The 19,028-nt window shown below is 36.0% G+C and overlaps 3 protein-coding genes across 4 annotated transcripts; 2 read left to right on the top strand and 1 right to left on the bottom strand.

The window, feature by feature from the left end:
- Positions 1 to 140: 140 nt before the first annotated feature.
- LOC109104860 (retinol-binding protein 1-like) lies at positions 141 to 3,092 on the top strand. Its single transcript, XM_019118173.2, has 4 exons — positions 141 to 548; positions 1,492 to 1,676; positions 1,841 to 1,942; positions 2,470 to 3,092. Exons 1-4 carry the CDS (start codon positions 473 to 475, stop codon positions 2,521 to 2,523), a joined length of 417 nt encoding a protein of 138 aa, XP_018973718.1. The 5' UTR covers positions 141 to 472; the 3' UTR covers positions 2,524 to 3,092.
- Positions 3,093 to 3,965: 873 nt separating this feature from the next.
- LOC109104858 (tumor necrosis factor receptor superfamily member 5-like) lies at positions 3,966 to 10,405 on the bottom strand. Of its 2 annotated transcripts, XM_042772754.1 has the most exons (9): positions 10,164 to 10,405; positions 9,971 to 10,068; positions 8,749 to 8,874; positions 8,499 to 8,654; positions 7,958 to 8,051; positions 7,237 to 7,322; positions 6,915 to 7,031; positions 5,839 to 5,946; positions 3,966 to 4,453 (listed from the first exon to the last, which is right to left on the bottom strand). In XM_042772754.1, the coding sequence occupies exons 2-9, from the start codon at positions 9,999 to 10,001 to the stop codon at positions 4,284 to 4,286; spliced, it is 888 nt and encodes a 295-aa protein (XP_042628688.1). In that variant the 5' UTR covers positions 10,002 to 10,068; positions 10,164 to 10,405; the 3' UTR covers positions 3,966 to 4,283. The 2 variants fall into 2 exon arrangements, with proteins under 2 accessions (XP_042628688.1, XP_042628687.1); XM_042772753.1 differs by having other exon boundaries at positions 9,971 to 10,405.
- A 1,952-nt stretch (positions 10,406 to 12,357) lies between these two features.
- LOC109105323 (mannan-binding lectin serine protease 2-like) lies at positions 12,358 to 18,808 on the top strand. The gene is made up of 11 exons (XM_042772752.1): positions 12,358 to 13,328; positions 13,533 to 13,731; positions 14,574 to 14,754; positions 14,868 to 14,990; positions 15,580 to 15,770; positions 15,869 to 16,016; positions 16,217 to 16,332; positions 16,699 to 16,774; positions 17,478 to 17,603; positions 17,697 to 17,780; positions 17,876 to 18,808. Exons 1-11 carry the CDS (start codon positions 13,264 to 13,266, stop codon positions 18,622 to 18,624), a joined length of 2,058 nt encoding a protein of 685 aa, XP_042628686.1. The 5' UTR covers positions 12,358 to 13,263; the 3' UTR covers positions 18,625 to 18,808.
- The last annotated feature ends 220 nt before the right edge of the window (positions 18,809 to 19,028 follow it).

Raw genomic sequence — 19,028 nt, 5'->3', positions numbered from 1 at the left:
AAATCACCATATCTAATTCTTTTGTGTGTATTTTTATATATCAAAGTTATAATTTGACAACCTCAGGAAAAATGCCTGCAAAGCGATCCCAAAATCAGGGAGGATTTGGCTCTTTGCTCTGTTCGGAATTGAGCTGGTTAGGGAGGAGTCAGACGCTTTTGGGTTACTTACAGAGGACGAACCGGAGCAAGGTCTTGGGGCATTGTGTAACGCAACATCACGGAATAAATTCCCGGAAACACTGACCACAGATTCCGTTCGGTGTCTTCACTTCGCTTGCTGTAGTAGGAAACGGCGTCAATCGCGCTATAATTTAACCAAATTAACTAGCGAACAATGCGATAGTGCAGCCTAGAGACACGGATAGAGATCCAGACAGATAACCAGAGGGAAAAGTGAGCCCACAGAGGTAACTTACAGATCACACGAGGTTTGGTTGGATTCGTGTCAAATAAAGAAGCAAACTGAGAAAATGTCCAAACCTAATTATACTGGCATTTACCACATGGTTTCCCAGGAAAATTTTGAAGGATATCTCGCGGCATTGGGTAAGCAACAATATATTTTAAGTTTTTTTTTTTTTTCTCAGTTAAGCAGCAAGAGATTTTACAATCAGTGAACTGCTGCACAGTGACTCACTTTGACTGTAACTTGATGCTTGTGTTGACTGTGATGTTCCTCCTCCATCTGTCTTCAAACCTCTGTGAACATGAGGATGATGTGCCTCCTTTTAATCTGGGTGAATGTAATGCAGTACAGTCCAATCATCCTCTTGCCGTGGGGAAGAAAGCCTAAACGAGATCATAGCAATTTAGTTAAGAATTAAGAATACACCTGGAAGTGTGGTGAAATGTTTGTATTTGTGTGTGGAAGATTTATTATATGAGTTTTCGTTGGATAAGAGCTTATAATGCATGTTTCATCATGTTATACATGGTGTTAAAGGGTTAGTTCACCTAAAAATAAAAAAAATGATGCTGTTCCAAACTTGTATGTAGCCTATGACTCTTTCTTTTGTGGAAAAAGTTATTGAAAAGTTATTTTCAGTAATTTGTTTGCCACTCTTTTTCAGGCATTTGCAATAATGGAGCGTTCAAACTTAAAATCAGCATTAAAGTATGATAAAAGGGATTCACACAATTCATCCATTGTATTCCTAATCTCCTGAATTCATACAGTAGCTCTGACTGATGAACAAACTGAAATGTAAGCTGCTTTTCACTTGATAATCTTCTTTTACCAATGCGAGTGTGTCCAGATCACTGAATCCGGGAGTTAAACTCGAGATCATTCTTATTTCAGAAAAAAAAAAAATCCCTTAGACTGGATATGTGAACTTGCTCAACTGATTCAGACTGATTTCATTGTACTGAAAAGTATTTCTTCATTGTATGAAAAAAAAAAAACATGTGGAACAACGTGTGGTTAAGTAAACAATGACAGAATTTTCTTAAGTATGCTAAGTGATTAATCTCTTTCTCTCCTCATTAGATGTTAATTATGCATTAAGGAAAGTCGTCAGCATTCTGAAACCCAGCAAACATATTGAACACGATGTGAACACTGGAAAAATGAAGATTAAGACAGTCACCACCTTTAAGAACTTTGACATGGACTTCACTTTGGGACAGGAGTTCACTGAGGACCTGGGACCAGTCGATGGGCGAAAGTGCCAGGTGTGTGTGTGTGTGTGTGTGTTTTTATATTATTGTATTATATTAGTTTACCCATTTGTAATGTATGTGTGAGAAACACACAGGCCCCTTTGAAAGTAACATCAGCCAGACAAACAAGTGTGGGAATGTGTGGGGCTAATGTAAAATGTTCTCCATTGTTTTAGACCACAGTGAATTGGGATGGTGATAAATTGATCTGCGTGCAACGAGGAGAGAAAGAGGGCAGAGGCTGGACACACTGGCTAGAAGGAAACCTCCTCCATTTGGTAAGCAAGCAGGAAAACTGCTTTATATGCATATATATATGCATTATTTGGTGTCTGGAGGACAATTATATAAAGTCACTTACATGTAAAACTGGACTAAAAGTTTCTGATAAAACTATATGAAGTGTATTCAGTAATGTAAAATATAAAGGGAGTACTATAATTGAGTGACATTTATACCAATGTGAGTAAGGTGATTCAATGAGAGATGGGGCTTTTGTGAGGAACATTAATAAAAGAAAGGTATCTAAAGCACCAAATCAACATATTAGAATGATTTCTTCAGGATCAAGTGACACTGATGACTGGAGTATTGACTGCTGAAAATTCAGATTTGCCATTATGGAATAAATTACATTTTAAAGTATATTAAAATAGAAAACTGTTGTTTTAAACCCAATCGAATCTTTAACAACTGGGCTACTACTATGCATCTCTCACAATGTCCTTCATCCTTGTTTCTTCTGTCACGTCTCTCTCTCTCTCTCTCTCTCTCTCTCTCTCTCTCTCTCTCTCTCTATCTGCAGGAGATGAGGGTTCAGGATGTCACTGCCAAGCAAGTCTTTAAGAAGGCTGAGTGAGGATGGAGAGAAGAGAGAGCGAGACAGAGAGAGAGAGAAATTGAGGGGCCATTTGCTGGGGTTTTTGAGCTCAGATTGTTCTTAGAGCTCAGGGTTCAGAAGAGACCATATTGCAACAGTGATTTGTCCCTGAGCTGCAACAAATAGTGTTTAAATGGAGACTACAAATGAAGAAATTGGTTCAAAATTTAAATGCAAATGTTTAAATGAGATCACGACAATAGAACACTGTTGCCCTCTGTGAACATTCATGGTACTGTAAAATATGGATCAGGCTAGATTCATTGCACCCTAATATTGTATTATGCAGATATGTTTACAGTAAGCAGAAGTAATGATTAAATCAGCAAGTGGTTTAGCTAGTGCAACTTGAATTCTTGATTCCTAAATTTTATTTAACGTCTAGTGTCCTGATATTGGATTGGCAAATAATGGATTTGATAAATCTGTGTGATATGATTTTAATTAATTGCATTAGTCAAACATTGTCTAAAAGTGCTGAAATACCTGTGGTTTGAAATATGTAGATTTGTCCACTCTAGAATATAACCATTTATATTACCATGAAATCCTGTTTGTGTGAATTTATTTCTTATACTATAGCTACTGATGCCAATGCGAATTGCAATACTAATAATAGTTCACACAATAGAATCTATCTATCTATCTATCTACAGATGTGCGATATGTATCGTCTACAATGATATTGAAATTGTTGTTTAAACAATATGCAATTTGACATTATCGAGTATATAGCGAAAACCAGACAGAAATACACCCAGAGAGTGCACGCACAAAAACTACATGATGTAGCTAGACCACTCCGTGACATAAATAACCCTGTTTAGGAAAGGGACATCACACCTTTCAGAAATTTGTTATATATAACTATATTATATAAATATAACTATAACTATATTTAATATATAAGTATAAATGTTAAATACATTAAATACACTGTTAAATACGTAGTAGCCCAGTTGTTTATGACATGACATAAAGCGAATGGGAAATTAAAACCAAAATCTTTGAGTATTGTGAGGGTTGAAAGGCACTCTATGATGATAGTGACCCATATGAAACCTTGCTCCATTTCGACAAGACAAAATGAAATGCCCTCCTCCTTGCAATTCCTTCATTTAATCTCTAAGGGGCGATAAAAGACTTGGTAACGTAATAAATACTGTTTCAGCAGTAGAGAACAGAATAAGCTGAGAAACACTGTCGTCTCTGGCGTATGTCTATGGTCTCTAGCACATATGTTTTGTTTTGTGGTCAAGTACGTACTTCTGAGTGACTGTGGGCTTCGATAGTGAAACTGAAGTAGAAAATAATTCGGAATAACAAGTCTGTCAAGAAGTCTACGGTGTCAATTGCGACATCTTCTGGTAAGACCTGGTATGACACAATGACAGTCTTTTCCGTACTTTTATACACAGTAATGGGATTAATCAAATACCAAATGTTTATTAAAAATGAAATCTTAAGTAGTATCTTAACTAAAGACAATATATTGTTATTACTACAAGAGAGACCATATTGTGTTACTGCAGTATCTGTTGTTTTCATTAATACAGGTTTTGTGAAATGTGTAGGCCTATTCAATGAATTTTTGTCCCATAAAAAAAAACCAAAAAAAACAAAGTTTTTTACACATTCTACCAGAACCGAAGTAAAGCTTATTCACTGGTAGAAAAAAAACACACTATATATATAAGTATATATAATTGTCAGGTTAATAGGAAGTTAATGTGCCAGAGTTAATCGTTCCATTCAGACTCCTGTGGCTCCGACTGACAGTTCGAGTGGCACGTGATGCTGTCTGTATATCTGTTTGTGGCAGCTGAGGGGCCGTATTTCTTTGACATTGTCATCGTTGGCATAAATCCATCACACTGTATGCTGCTGTCCATTTCTGAATAATTTCCAACTGAGGAAAAAAAAAAAAAAAAAAAAAAAAGAAGGCAATTATTAATCAATGATTGGATGGATGACTAGTAATTTCCTACTGCTAAATTCTGAAAAAAACAGGTTTTAATTATTGGACCAAAAACCTCCACATTTAATAACCTAAAACACTGTATAACACTTGACGGCTGCTCTGTTAAAGTCCTCTGCACAGTTTGACCTGTGTTGCAGCCTGGAATTAAACCATGCCATACTGGTTTTGCTTAGTTGGGGACGCTTGACTGATTGCACAGACACTACTGGAAGAGAGCTGAACTGGATGATGACATCACTGAATCATCTATGAACTGACTTTAGCTAGAAAAATTACTCTTTTATTGTCTTCTTGCATTATTGACAAACTATTTTCCTGTTTGACACTGTAAAGCTGCTTTGAGACAACCAGTATTGTATAAAGCGCTATATAAATAAAGGTGACTTGACTTGATTGGCTAACATCACAATATATAATAATAAATTATTTTTAATAATATGAATTACGTTCACATATATTCAGATATTCAGAAGTAACGTCTGCTGACAATTCAGCATGCATTGCCATCACAGTAATAAATTATATTTCAAAATATATTTATACACTTTAAATATTAAAAATCATCCAGGACAGGTGCAAACAGTTTCTTGTAAATTAGTCTTAGAAGATTAGACCAGAAAAACTGATTAATGTACAAACCAGAACTTCTACCTGTTGTCACAGTATGACTGGTTTTTACAACAGTATGTGATTTCAGACCCCATGTTTAGCAGAGACATCAAAGATTTTATCGCCCCCACCAAATTAAGTGAAGGAGAAAAGTGTGGGAGTCGTGGGAGGCCAAAACAGCTAAAGCTTCTAGGTTATTTGACATGCAGTGTAAGACGACGTGTATGCGGTTTGTACCCTTCGTCTGTGAGCTGATAAGATCAGAACAGGTCAAAGGAAACTTCGTAATTATTTATACAGTGACGCAAAGCCATAGTTGAAGTATTCATAAAATATGGTATTGCTCATTTTGAAACTCTCCTGACTGTATTTAATCTGTACTGTGGGAATGTTTGGTGAGATTCTAGAATGCTGTGTGGATTTCCAGGTCACAGCTTTAGAAATATTATAAATACAGTGTTACTACTGTTAAATATATAAAAATGCTTTCAGATGCAACATCAGCACTGTTATTGAACTGAAATGAATCAACACTGAGGTGAATAACAACACCACTGTCTTTAGTTGAGCTGCTCATCGCAGAATTGAACTTTCGTAATTGATGAACTTTGCAGTTATTGAATTGAACTGAATCAAAACTGAACTGACTGGAGCTGAGAAATAAACCTGGCCTACATTTACACGTACATTGTAAAACATTTTACCTAAATGTGTGAGTTGCTGATGTTCTGCATGTTTCTCCACATCACAGTCTGCAGGGTATTTCAGGATGTCTGGAGGAAGCACCGGCGAGATGTGGCTTAAAGAAATCTCTGAGAAAACAAAAGGTTATGGCTCGTAAATTTAATTACATTCCCTGTATTTTTTATATTTTTATCGATCTTTAGATTTGCATTTAACACATACATTTTAATAATTTATTTGATAATTACTTAATTTTTAATGCATAAAATAAAAAAAAATTGTGTGAGAGAGATGGATGTCATTTACAGTATTCTGTATTTTACTTTTAGCAACCATCAAATGTGTATGATCATTTTTAACAGTTTGTTGTGAAGTTGACGCCACATTGATACATGTCAGTGAGCTTGTGTATAGAACTGAAAGGATGTGGTTTACCAGCAACAGTTTAATCTTAAGCATCTTGTGCACTAAGCAGTAAGTTATTGGCAAAGCCTACAGCATAGCACGTATGACTGTTCTGACTTGTGTGCATCCTCACTGATGCTGGAAATCAGTGACAGCAGCAGATTATCTTATATATCAAAAGATTTCAGAGAAGTTTAATCCTTGGTGACCTGCATTAGGCATGTGTGGGTAACCCTATGCACATGCATCTATGTTAGTACTATTAGGACAGAGTTTGGGTTTGGTTTCCCATCAATCAAACCTGCGTTATTGCTAAATGACCCTTTTATGCACGTCGGTGCAAAATTCTGCTCGCCCATCATCAAGGACAGTTACAGCCAATCTAGAGCTACAACCTACAGATCTGATATGAAGCCAGCTTGACTTATTTGACCACTCAGCAGAAATGCTTGTGAACAGTTTCTAAGAACATGATACAGTCTTACAGCATATCAGTGTTTTCATATTTAATATTATATATCTATGTTGATCGTTCCAGGATTTGTTCTAAATCCTCTCTCATGCTCTAAATATGTGCTGTCAAAATTGATTGTAAAGTTAGAATACATATTAGTGCAAAATTATTTATAAATACATGTGTGCGGATGGTTGTGTGAGATGTGACCTAATATATTACAGTACATTTACTTACCTAATCTTTTTGACTGACGTTTGTTTCTCCAATAAATTATAAACAGGATCAAAAATAGAATCAGGGCAGTAATCACGATCCCTGCCCACAGACTAGCAGGTAACAACCAAGAACAAGCTGAAATAAAGGACAAAAGGTGAATTTATTCATTATTTAGGTCTGGTAGGAGGGATTTTTTCCAACTAATTTTTAAAAGAATTAATGAATGGATAAAATTGTTTAAAACACGCTCACACACACACACACACACACACACACACACTGAACATGGTGACATTTCCTATAAAATAAGAGTTTTTCCAGTAGAGGTATAGAGACTTACATGTAGTACATGGTTTAAAATTTCCACACACAACATCTGATTTGCTGGTCCCAGGCACTTTCATATCTCGACCCAAATCATCACAACTGTAAAATGACAGATTAGGCAAATGATTTTAGAGGGGAACTACGTCAAGCTTTATTTCTATTGAGCTAAGGAAACTATTTATTTATGTGTATAATTTTAGTTTTTGTGTATTGCTTTGTGTACGTGTAGAAAAAAGTGAAAGAAATAATGTATGTGAATGTCAGACAGAGGTTAAAAATGGAAGCGATACCCACCCACTCTCCTACACAGTGTACGACTACATTTTTATTGAATGTAAGCAAATTAATGTGGTCTTATTTTGTGTAGGAGAACGACATAAGACACATTTACGTAAAACCTGTAATGGTTATACATAAAACCTATGCATTCCTCCTCTGTATTTTGTTTAAATCAGATAGCGATGGGTACGAAAAGGGCATTATAGGTCTAAAAAGAAAAAGATATAACTTGTAGAGAAAAAGTTAAGCAGAAGGCAAGACATCTTTGGTTGTGTAATTTGGAAGTAATCATTAATATGAGTCAGAAGCTTGTGATAGTTTCACAAGAGATCATTTTAATTCAAAGGACTTTTTAGTGATATGTAAACAGTGTGTGTGTGTGTGTTTGGGGGGTTATTCTGTGAATCTGTCAATTGTGAAATTGCAGTTTATACAGGTATAACACTGACTCGCACCTTGTATGATTTTTGCAGCTGGAAAAGTAGTCCTGCACATCGCTGTAGGTTCCTTCTGGGCAGGGTATGCACACAGTGTCTTTCTTGAACATGTCTGCAACACAGTTTCAGTTATTCAGCAGTCCTACTGCCACTTATTCCACTCTAAACAGTATATGGAAGCCCTTCAGACCATTGCAGATCTTCTAACAGGAATATCCATGCTTTACTGTAAACTCAACTGAATTTTTTTTTTTGACCTGTCAATATGTAAGTCACTATGGATATTGTGGCAAAGTGTAGTGTTATGTTCACATGATCAATTTCCCTTCCCAGAGTATTTGAATATATATATAGATGGATTAAAGAAATTCCAAAGGGACCCATGACAAACTAGCCTTTCGATTGGCCTACAAACTGACCTCATGATTATATATTATATCAGCAGATATCTTAATATTTCAATTTAAATCATTTTAAGGATCATCATATTTGGAGGTACACTAAGGCATCAAACATTTTGAAAACCCCTGCACCACATAAGCAAAGCTTGATTACTTACGATGAAAGGCAACTCCCATCCCTGGAGGACACGTGGAGACCGGACTGCAGTAATCGCAGTGGGATTCACTTATGTGTGTACAGTAGTATCCCGGCTTACACCTGCACTGTGTGTTTTTGTCTGCCTCACACTCCTTTTCCATCTCCATGTTGCTGGCTGTCAGACACATACACAAACATTAGGCTACTTGTTGAAAAAGACAAGTGGCATTATTAGAAATAAAAACCAGAGTGAGTGAATGTGAAATTACTGTTGGAACACTCCCTGCAGGCTCGACACTGGCTCATTTTGTTTTCCTGATCAATAAATGTTCGCCGTGGGCAGGTTTGGCACACTATATCCGATGTGGCATTACAACTGGAAAGCATATATTTTCCTGAGAAAGAAAGAAAGCTCAGTTTTTGCATAAGACCCCACAATCACAAGAAAAAGTCAGTATTTATGATCTATGTATTTAAAATCAAATGAAAATAGTCATTTATAGACATAAGTTGCTTGCATTTGATCTAAAAAAAAAGATGTACAGCAACTCTAATAAGCATGTTTGAACATGTCTCGTTTTTTGTTTTTTTTCCTTACTCAGTTCTATGGTAAGTGTCACTAAATTAGCACAAAACACAAGACAATTTGAATGTAAATTAACTTCAAATCATGTCGCTATTAAAAATACTGCCATAAAGAAAAGTGTTTGTTTGACCATACAATGAAATTCAGTGGGCTTGAAAACAATGGCTTTGACTGGCAAAAACCCAATAATGCAGTAATTAAAATGTCTTCTTTTGTGTTCTCTAGAGGAAAGAATGACGCTTCTTTATAACAAAATGAGAGTGAGTAAGTGATGAATTTGTTCTGACACAGTTTAAGCTCATGACATTTTATTACCATTTTCTAAACTATAGCGAATAAACTGTGATAATGTGTGAAATGTTAAAGGTGTTTGGAAAAATGTTGGTTTGACTGTAATGTTGTGCATACATTAGTCACTTAATATATAATTATTTTAAATTGATACAGAATGTCCTGTTTTATGTTAATGCGTGATTTCCAGGAACCATGAATAACTTGTTAGCAGGGTTACAGTACAGGATTTCCTTGGTACACCAGAGTTTCTAGTGGGCTGATTTTACCTTGATTAAAACAATGTTATGAGTAAAAATAATATCCTGTTTTCTTGCAGTCAATTGTATGGCAAGCTATGGCTCTATATTAGCACAGAACACAGGCAAACTGAATGTAAATTAACTTCAAATCATGTCGCTGTAAAAAAATAACAGTAATAAAAAGTAGATGATCGCTCTTTCTCACACACAGGTATGAAAACTGCTTTCATAATGTTGCCTGAACTTGAAACAGAAATCTCATTTTGACCAGCAATAAGTGATTATATACGTGAAACAGGGTAATAGATTCTAATATTAAATACAGCAAACATTCCCACTATATAAAAATATATAATGATATGGAAATCTCACCTTTTGGACATTTGCATTTCACTTCTCCCATCTTGGTTATGTTCACCGTTGTCTCGATTCGGTCCTTTCAGTGTGATTACTTTACAGTCATATGAAGTCTGTTGACGTATACAACCCTTAACACAAATTACGGAAATGATTGATCTATTTATGTAAGTTACCAAGGAATTGATGATTATTTGGTCATGCTGACCCGTGCTATTGCGTCAATTGTCTTCTTCTCTTTTCTTTTCTGTCTGTCTGTCACGCTTGCTTCCTCTCTCTTTCTGTTGTATGTCTCAGTTGATCCACTGCAGGTAAGGGAATCATTTTTTTCTTTCCTTTCTGTGTCGGTTTACTTCACCCACTCTTAACCCCCTCTGTTACTCTTTTTCTGCCCTCTGCGCTGGAAAGCCCCACTACCGCTATCCACCCTCTGCACTTGTGCTTGCATTCTCTTGCCTTCCTTCCTGTTCGTGCAGTTATTAACCCCTGAGGCTAACACAGAGAATGTCAAAATGAGACCTGTTTACTGAGAATTTATTGTGTGACAGCAATCAGCATTATTAAGGACATCAAAACTAAAACAGCTGCTTCAAATACTGTTAGGCTGTTTGAGACAATGATTCAGTTCTATACTTCTTAAATTAGGCTTTACACCAATGGTAAAGGTGAGGGAAAAGTGTTTCAAACCTAAACATTTAATTTATTTTTTATGACCTTTCTGAATAATATCATCACTCTTAATTCTTTCTGAATAGGGGCAGGAATGTTTTAGCAAAATGTATCTGCAAATATCAGTTGTTACCTGCTCTGAGTCACACATTGTGATCTAAATGTCAAAAAAAAAAGTGAGGTCTGACTTCAAAACCCACAGGCACTTTTGTGGAAGGCTGCAATACCAGCATCCGGGTGAGAATGTGTGTGTGTGTGTGTGTGTGTGTGTTTGTTCCTACTCTTTTCCTCATTTGGTCAAAACTGTTAACAGTGTAGTTTCATATCTTTACTGTAAGCTCTAATGTGAGCTGTGCTGTGGCACACAGAAACTTCTACAAATCAGCATGTAATATTTTACTCTGCAGTTTATGGAAAAGGGTCTTTCCTCATAATCTCATTTCCAACATATAGCTAAGATAAAATATGCTTTTGTTAGAACAGACACTAAACAAAAACACATACCGTATGTGTTTAGGTGTTTTAATCACCCTTGTAAATAAACATCTAATATTTTAATAGCTTTTCTGTGATATATACAGATGCAATACACTTTGTAATACACAATTATTAGAAACATTAGAAACATTAAGATTAAATAAATTAGAAACATTAAACAATGGCTGTCAAAACAATAAAATAAATGTGATTTAAGGCCTATCTCATGATTTCCAACTAGTCTTTAGAAAGGAAATTAAAATTGTAATTTAATTTCAGAAATTTAATTTTATTTTAGCACAATTTGAGGGCCCCTGGATCCCAGTTAAAAATAAAAGCAAAACTTCACATTCAGGATCTACGACCACAGAAGTAGGATTCATGGCCTGGACTAGAGATTTATCTCTGTAATGGTGACAATTTTACTTCCTTAGTTTTGTGTTAAATAAAGCTATGAACACTTTCTGGTGTACTTCCTTTGTCTGGTGTCATTTAGCTTGCTTAGCTCAGTTGTAGACTGAGTAATTCGTAATCGCATCATTTGTGGAATTTATTGGCAAAGGTCATGTAGTTGATAAATGTACTGCTGCATTAGAGTAAATGTTAAGTGTAATGTGTATGGACATCAATGTATTTGGTAAAACTACACAACAGCAAACACAAATAGAACTAAACAGCTCTATTACACCACTGTATTTTACATAGTTTGCTAGTAACTGCTGTAAAATGACCTGCGTGGTTGTTACGGTAAATGGTTGTTGGAAAACATTAAAAAAACACAGTGCAGATAACCTTTTCTTCCTTCGTGCCCCCATCTCTCCCTTTACCGGCTAAACCTGCTCTCTGTATGGAAGCCCATTTCCACCACTGAATAAAAAAAAAAAAATAGTAATTGTAATAAAAAGGTAATTGCGACTTTTTATCTCACAATTCTGACTTTTTTTCTTACAATTGTGAGTTTACAAAAAAGTCACAATTTGGAGATTTAAACTCGCAATTCTGAGGAAAAAAGTCAGTATTGTAAGTTTAAATCTCGTAATTGTGACTTTTTTCTCTCAGAATTGACTTTGTAACAGGCAATTGCGAGTTATTAAGTCAGAATTGTGAGATATAAACTCGCAATAAACATATCAGTGCCCCCCCCACCCCAAAACTGGATTTTATAACTTGCAATTGCGAGTTTATATCTCACAATTCTAAAAAATAAAGTCAGAATTAGGAGATATAAACACGCAATTGCGGGGAAAAAAAAGTCAGAATTTTGAGTTTATATCTCACAATTCTGTGAAAAAGAGTCAGAATTTTTTTTTATTCAGTGGCGGAAATGGGCTTCCATACCTTCACACTCTCTCCCTTTCCCATTTGACTATTTTCTCTTCCTCTTAAATGTCTCCACCCCTTACTTTATCTCTCCTTTTCATTTCTGACACCAGGAGGCGTATTTACTCTCTGTCTAGGTCTTTAACCCTGTTCCTGGTGACCCACTGTCCTGTAAAGTTTGTTTCCAACCTGCTTCAGCACACCGGACCTCTGACTTTTCAAGTGATCCTGAAGACCTTGTTTAGCTTTAACCGTTATATTTCTGGATCATGTTGTAAATGTGTTGTAAATGTGCATAAGCTGTCAGTTAACTAAAATAGTGTTCATATTAGTAAAAGATGTTGACTTTTACATTTAAAACAAAACAAAAAAATGAACTCAAATTACACTAGTATACATTAGTTTTAAATAATAAGAATATAAAAAAAACTTAGTATATAAAGATTATAAAAAAGCTAATCATCATTTACGGCTGTGACATAAACTAAAGCCTGGCCTAAAGGCTAATTTTTAAAGGGATAAGCGCTTCATTATGGCCATGTGATTTGATATATTATGTAATTTATAAATGTCCATGAGTTCCCAAATACTATTTGGGCCACTGTACATAATGATCTTATGTATTTAAATAAGTTAATAACTTTAAATGAATGCATAATTTATGTTAATATGCTGGATATGCCCACAACAGTCTGTCTGGAGCAGCCATGTCCGCCCTCCTGTTCACGTCAGTTCAGGGTGAACGCCCACTGACAGATGTTGGGAAACACTTCGTTTAAGTATGTTGACTGTTTTTTAGGGGAAAAGAGGGCTGGACATGATGATGCACACAGAGCGTGAAAATGAAAGTGCAGAAGAAGGAGAGAGCGGGCTATGTTTTAACACTTCTCATCATGATCGTTTTTTGGTATGTATGTATTTCTCTACATAGAATCTTTTCCAATTATTGCATGGATTATAAAAGCAATGAAGTGTATTTTTAATATTGATTGTCATTTTCTATCATCTATCTATCTATCTATCTATCTATCTATCTATCTATCTATCTATCTATCTATCTATCTATCTATCTATCTATCTATCTATCTATCAATAACCGCTCCCTGTCCAGTGTTATTGTCCTTCTCTTTCCTGTGTGCGGGTCCATGCTGTCAGCTGGATGGGTGCAATCACCTGGACATCCACGAGGGTATGATCCCTATTCCAACCTGACTTGGAAGAAGTGTGCTTCGACCGGTCACAAAATCACACTCACTCTCATACATTTGGACCTAGAAGAAAGCTATGAGTGTGAGGATGACGCCTTGAAGGTATGCGTGTTTGAGAGAGGTTTTTTTTAAAAAGTGCAAATTGTATTGCTGTGCTCTTAGAAGTGCAGTTTTAAGTTAAAGGAACAGTTTACCCAAAAATAAAAAGGTGCTGGAAAAAAAAATTATCCCAGGCCGGCCAAAATGTAGATGAGTTTGTTTCTTCATTGGAACAGATTTGGAGAAATTTAGCATTACATCACTCTCTCCAATTGGTTCCTCTGCAGTGAATGGGTGCCGTCAGAATGAGAGTCCAAACAACTGATAAAAACATCGCAATAATCCACATGTAATCAACACGAAACCTGTCCATCAATTAACATCCTGTGAAGCAAAAAGCTGCATGTTTGTAATAAACAGTTCTATCATTAAATATGAGTCCATAATCCTTAACACTACACCAAGTGAAGACGTCCCCTGTTGTCCTCTCATATCAAAATCCACTGATATATTTCTCTACAACTGTTTTGGACTGTTTTTGTTTGTAAATGGTGCTTGATCTGTGCATATTTCTCTCCTGATTCAGACAAGATTACTTTTTCACTGGAGTAGCCAATGTAATGGATATAGGATACATATTTTAGTGTAAGTAATGGTTTGAAGTTAAAAACATCTTGACGGGTTCTTTATTCGGGCAAGTGATCTAATGCTAAATTTCTCCAAATCTGTTTTGATGAAGAAACAAACTCATCTACGTCTTAGATGCCCTGAGGTTGAGTACATTTTCAGCAAATTTCATTTTGGGGCAACCTATTCCTTTAAAGAGATTGTTTGTGTGACAGTAAGGTATTTTACATAGATTATTGAGATTTTGTGTATTGTAAGTAACAACAATTTTTGTCCAGTTATTTGCAGATGAGGTGCTTCTTTTCACTCTGTGTGGACGGAAGTCCATGAAGGAGCTGCAGGCGTCTGTCAATCCTTTCCTCCACTCTTCCTCTGGTGGTTGTCTCTCTGTTTTATTTCTCGCAGACTACTCAAACACTGAGAGACACACTGGATTTCGAGGCTTTTACACCATACAGGGTGAGTAACAGATGATGAGTAATACATTGACTACTGGGCAGAAAGCATATGAAATTATTTGTTATTGGTTATTGCTGATCTAAGTTTGAACCTCAAATCCTGCTGACTTATAGATGTTGATGAGTGTAAGGACCCTCAAAATGAGTGCACCCAACTCTGCAATAACTACATTGGAGGTTATCGCTGTTTCTGCAGACCAGGTTACATCCTTGACTCTGATAAGCACACCTGCCAAGGTAATGAATGGCTGTGATTGAATGAGATTTTGAAACGTGTATTTTGGCTGTCTTGATTTAGTGCAATTAATTATGAAATGAATACAGTCAACCAGTCATTATTAAAAATAATTATTGTTTTTATTCTGCATTTTTATACATAGCCACGTACTTAGCAAATACATATGTGCATGGACATGAAATACTGATTTGAAATAAAATAATTTGATAATTTGTATATGCTTCCACTAAGAAAAATGTGCTAAACAATCAGCATAGCAACAAGCCTAAACTATTAAGTTTTTAATAATCATTGTAATTCTATGGGAATAGGGAACTCCACACTGCTATAACGACACAGAGGAACCAGTGGCAAATAAGCCTTCAGGGTTTTGATGTCACAGCTGCAGAACTCAATTGTCTTCAATTTTTTCCTTATCCACAAAAACAATTGTTTTTGAAACTTACGTCTTTAAATTGGTTATGCAATATAAGTCTTTATTTGACATACGTAATTAAGTTGATGAATTTTTTATTTAGTTGACAGACCTAATTTTTACATAATGCCTAAAGCAGTGACACAGTTTTTTTTTTTCTCTTTGTGTGTCAGTTAGCTGCAGTGAAGATCACACAGGCTCTCAAGAAGGTGTGCTGATGTCACCTGACTGGCCCGAGCCGTACCCTGAAAACTCTGTGTGTTTTTACACTCTGGCTGTAGAGGAAGGTCTGCAGTTTGAGCTTACGTTTGTGGGGGTATTTGATGTTGAGAAAGAGAATGGACAGTGCATCGACTCATTAACTGTATGCAACATATTTAATGCAATATTTGAACCAATTGAATTCTTTCTCTTTGTATTTCCCCTCGTTGACATCTCTCTTTCTGTATTTATTTCATCTAGATAAAACCTCTCTATGGTGGCGTTCAGACATTTTGTGGAAGGGATGTCCCTCCATCCCTTCTCACAAGGTCACAACGTGTTGAGATTATCTTCAGGACAGATTATAAAGGAGCAAACCAAGGGTTTAGCCTCAGTTACAAAACGAGAGGTGCGCCTGTTGCCAACCCATCCTTAACACTAAACAAGTACACACTGCATGTTCAGGATTGGTGGGACAACATAATCTGAGTATCTTCCATCAAAAAACTCATTTTGATGTATCACTAATCTGAATATTGATGGTTGATTAAAACATGCTGAGAATTGTTTCTTTACATGTTATGTTGTTGTTTATTTGCTTTCTTACAGGGATGAAATGTACTGGACCTGTGACACCAAAATCTAGTCTGAACCCGCAGCATGCTGAATATCCCACTGGCTACAAAGTTACAGTGAAATGTGACAAAGGACATGTATTGAAATCAGTAGGTATTTCAGGCCGATTGATTTTACCTTCTAAAGCTGAAAGGCCACAGATTAAAGTTATGGGTTTGCTGAGAAACATTTTAGAAAATGTACTTTTAAATATCTATTAAAATTTGTAATGTAATATAAGTAAATAAAGTCTTATGAAATATAATTCAATTAAATTGATAATATTTAAAAGAATAATTATTATATTATATTATTATTATATAATTGAATTGTATATTGCTTTAAAATTTGGATAGTGTGTTTTTGCTGTTAGATGATATCAGTTGGCATGATATATCAGCATGTACTTTAGTTTATGAGTCAAACCTTTTTTTTTTAATCAATAAAACTCACATTTAGCATGAAATGTTCCATAGCATGAATCAGCTAAGGTTGAGTATGAAGCCACATGCCAGAAGAATGGACAGTGGAGTCCTGTTATCCCCTGTGAACGTGAGAAAATGTCTTCTTATAATACTTTCTTGTCTTGATTTCTGAACAATACGCTTTTTTTAATAGACATAGGCTAATTCATTTGTAACTGACCATTTTTCTCCTTTCTCTAATCCTTAGAATTAAAGGGTTAGTTCAGACAAAAATGAAAATTATGTCATTAATGACTCACCCTCATGTCGTTCCAAACCCGTAAGACCTCTGTTCATCTTCGTAACACAGTTTAAGATATTTTAGATTTAGTCCGAGAGCTTTCTGTCCCTCCATTGAAAATGTTTGTACGGTATACTGTCCATGTCCAGAAAGGTAATAAAAACATCATCAAAGTAGTCCATGTGACATCAGAGGGTCCGTTAGAATTTATTGAAGCATCGAAAATACATTGTGCTCCAAAAAATAACAAAAATTATGACTTTATTCATCAATGTCTTCTCTTCCGGGTCTGTTGTGAACGCGACTGCTGTGACTGTTGATGTACGACGCTGCTGACGTGTTCTCTGGTGCGCCCAATAACAAAGAAAACACGTCAGCAGCGTCATACGTCAGCGCCATCACTGCAGTGTTGTGAACGCGTGCACACCAAGAGTACAATACCCAGAAAATGTTTGGAAGCTCACTAGGTTTGGAGATACATCCAAAATGCAGGAAGCTGAGAATGTTCATGTGTTATTAAAAAAAGCACTCTTCTTGTTTTCTTCCTTAGCTGTGGATTGCGGCATTCCAGAGCTTCCTGAATTAATGGAGCTATCAGAAAAAGATCCTTCAACAACTTATCTGAACCAAATCAGTCTTAAGTGTGAAAATGAATATTATCAACTTGATAAAAATGGTGAGATGTGTATGGTTTACGTGAACTATGTTGATGTAATTCTTACCAAAATACTAAATAGCTCCACATTTTTCCCTATCTTTGCTTTCCTAGGCAATTTGACCTGTAATGCTGATGGCAACTGGGTGTCTGAGAGTGGTCAAATATTAACAAAAGATTTGCCTAAATGTGAATCAGGTACTCAGTCATTCTGAATACACCTATAAAGTATAAACCCACATATACTTTATTTTACATATCTCTTTTTCATATATTTCCTCTTTCTCTTTTAGTGTGTGGAATTAATACAGACGCCTCTTTCGGTGGAAGAGTCTTTGGTGGGAAGCCAGCGTTAATTAAACAGATTCCATGGCAGCTCTTTCATAAGAAAAGTCCCAGAGGTGGTGCATCTTTAATCAATGATTACTGGGCTTTAACAGCAGCTCATGTAGTGGATGGATACGAAACAACCACCATGAATTGGTTAGGGGCAATAGTTGATGGTAAAAGCGAAAACCCAGTCTCTATGGAGACTGAGAAGATCATAATTCACCCAAATTATCAAAAAGTTGGTAGAGATTCTCCATCTAACTATGATAATGATATTGCACTCATCAAAATGTCTACCAGGGTGCCTATAGGTCCACACATCAGGCCAGTGTGCCTCCCAGAGAAAACAAATGAACCTGTGAAGGAGGGCACAATCTCAGGTTTTGGAAGAATTAAAGACGAAAAAATTAGTAAATATCTGCTTTATGGACATGTCCAGATATATCCACTTGGTGAATGTTATTCAGAGGGTTTGCCTGTCACCGATAACATGATCTGTGCGGGAGGAGACGAAGTAGACAGTTGTCAAGGTGACAGTGGAGGCCCTTTGTTTTCTCCTGTTCTGGGCTATGGGTCTCCAGACAAGCCTTATCGTCTTACAGGCATTGTTTCATGGGGTCCTATTGGATGTGGGAATAAAAGCCTTAAGGGCTACTATACTAAAGTCCAGAACTACTTGGATTGGATCAAGGAAACCATGGAGAAAAACTAACATCAAAGCACTAAAATAATATACACCTACATCAATTGTTAACTGTAAAACACATCAATAAAGTTACAGTTTGCTGTATCTGATTGATGTGTATGCATCTGCTATTTCCATGAATAATTCAGAATTTTGAAACTTTTATGTTGAGTTCTTTTATACTCACCAATAAAACCATTTTCACATATAAGGAATTTCAGCCTCTTATTTCCTATTTTATATCAAATGTTCTGGCAAGGCCATTTTTGTCTAATGTTTACAACATTACACTAATTTCTAATCCAGCAGGTAAAGTGCTCATGGGTTGCTCAGCCTGTCACATCTCTCTTTTTTCTTGTATGTGCTTTTCATGTTGCAGCTGGTGCCTTTCCAGAATAGTGTTCCTCTTCAGCCAAATCAAACAAACCTGA

The sequence above is a fragment of the Cyprinus carpio genome, chromosome A16 (genome assembly GCF_018340385.1).
Source record: "Cyprinus carpio isolate SPL01 chromosome A16, ASM1834038v1, whole genome shotgun sequence".
NCBI classification, from domain to species: domain Eukaryota; kingdom Metazoa; phylum Chordata; class Actinopteri; order Cypriniformes; family Cyprinidae; genus Cyprinus; species Cyprinus carpio.
Note: the sequence above shows the minus strand (reverse complement) of the source record. Positions and strands in the feature narration are given on the sequence as shown.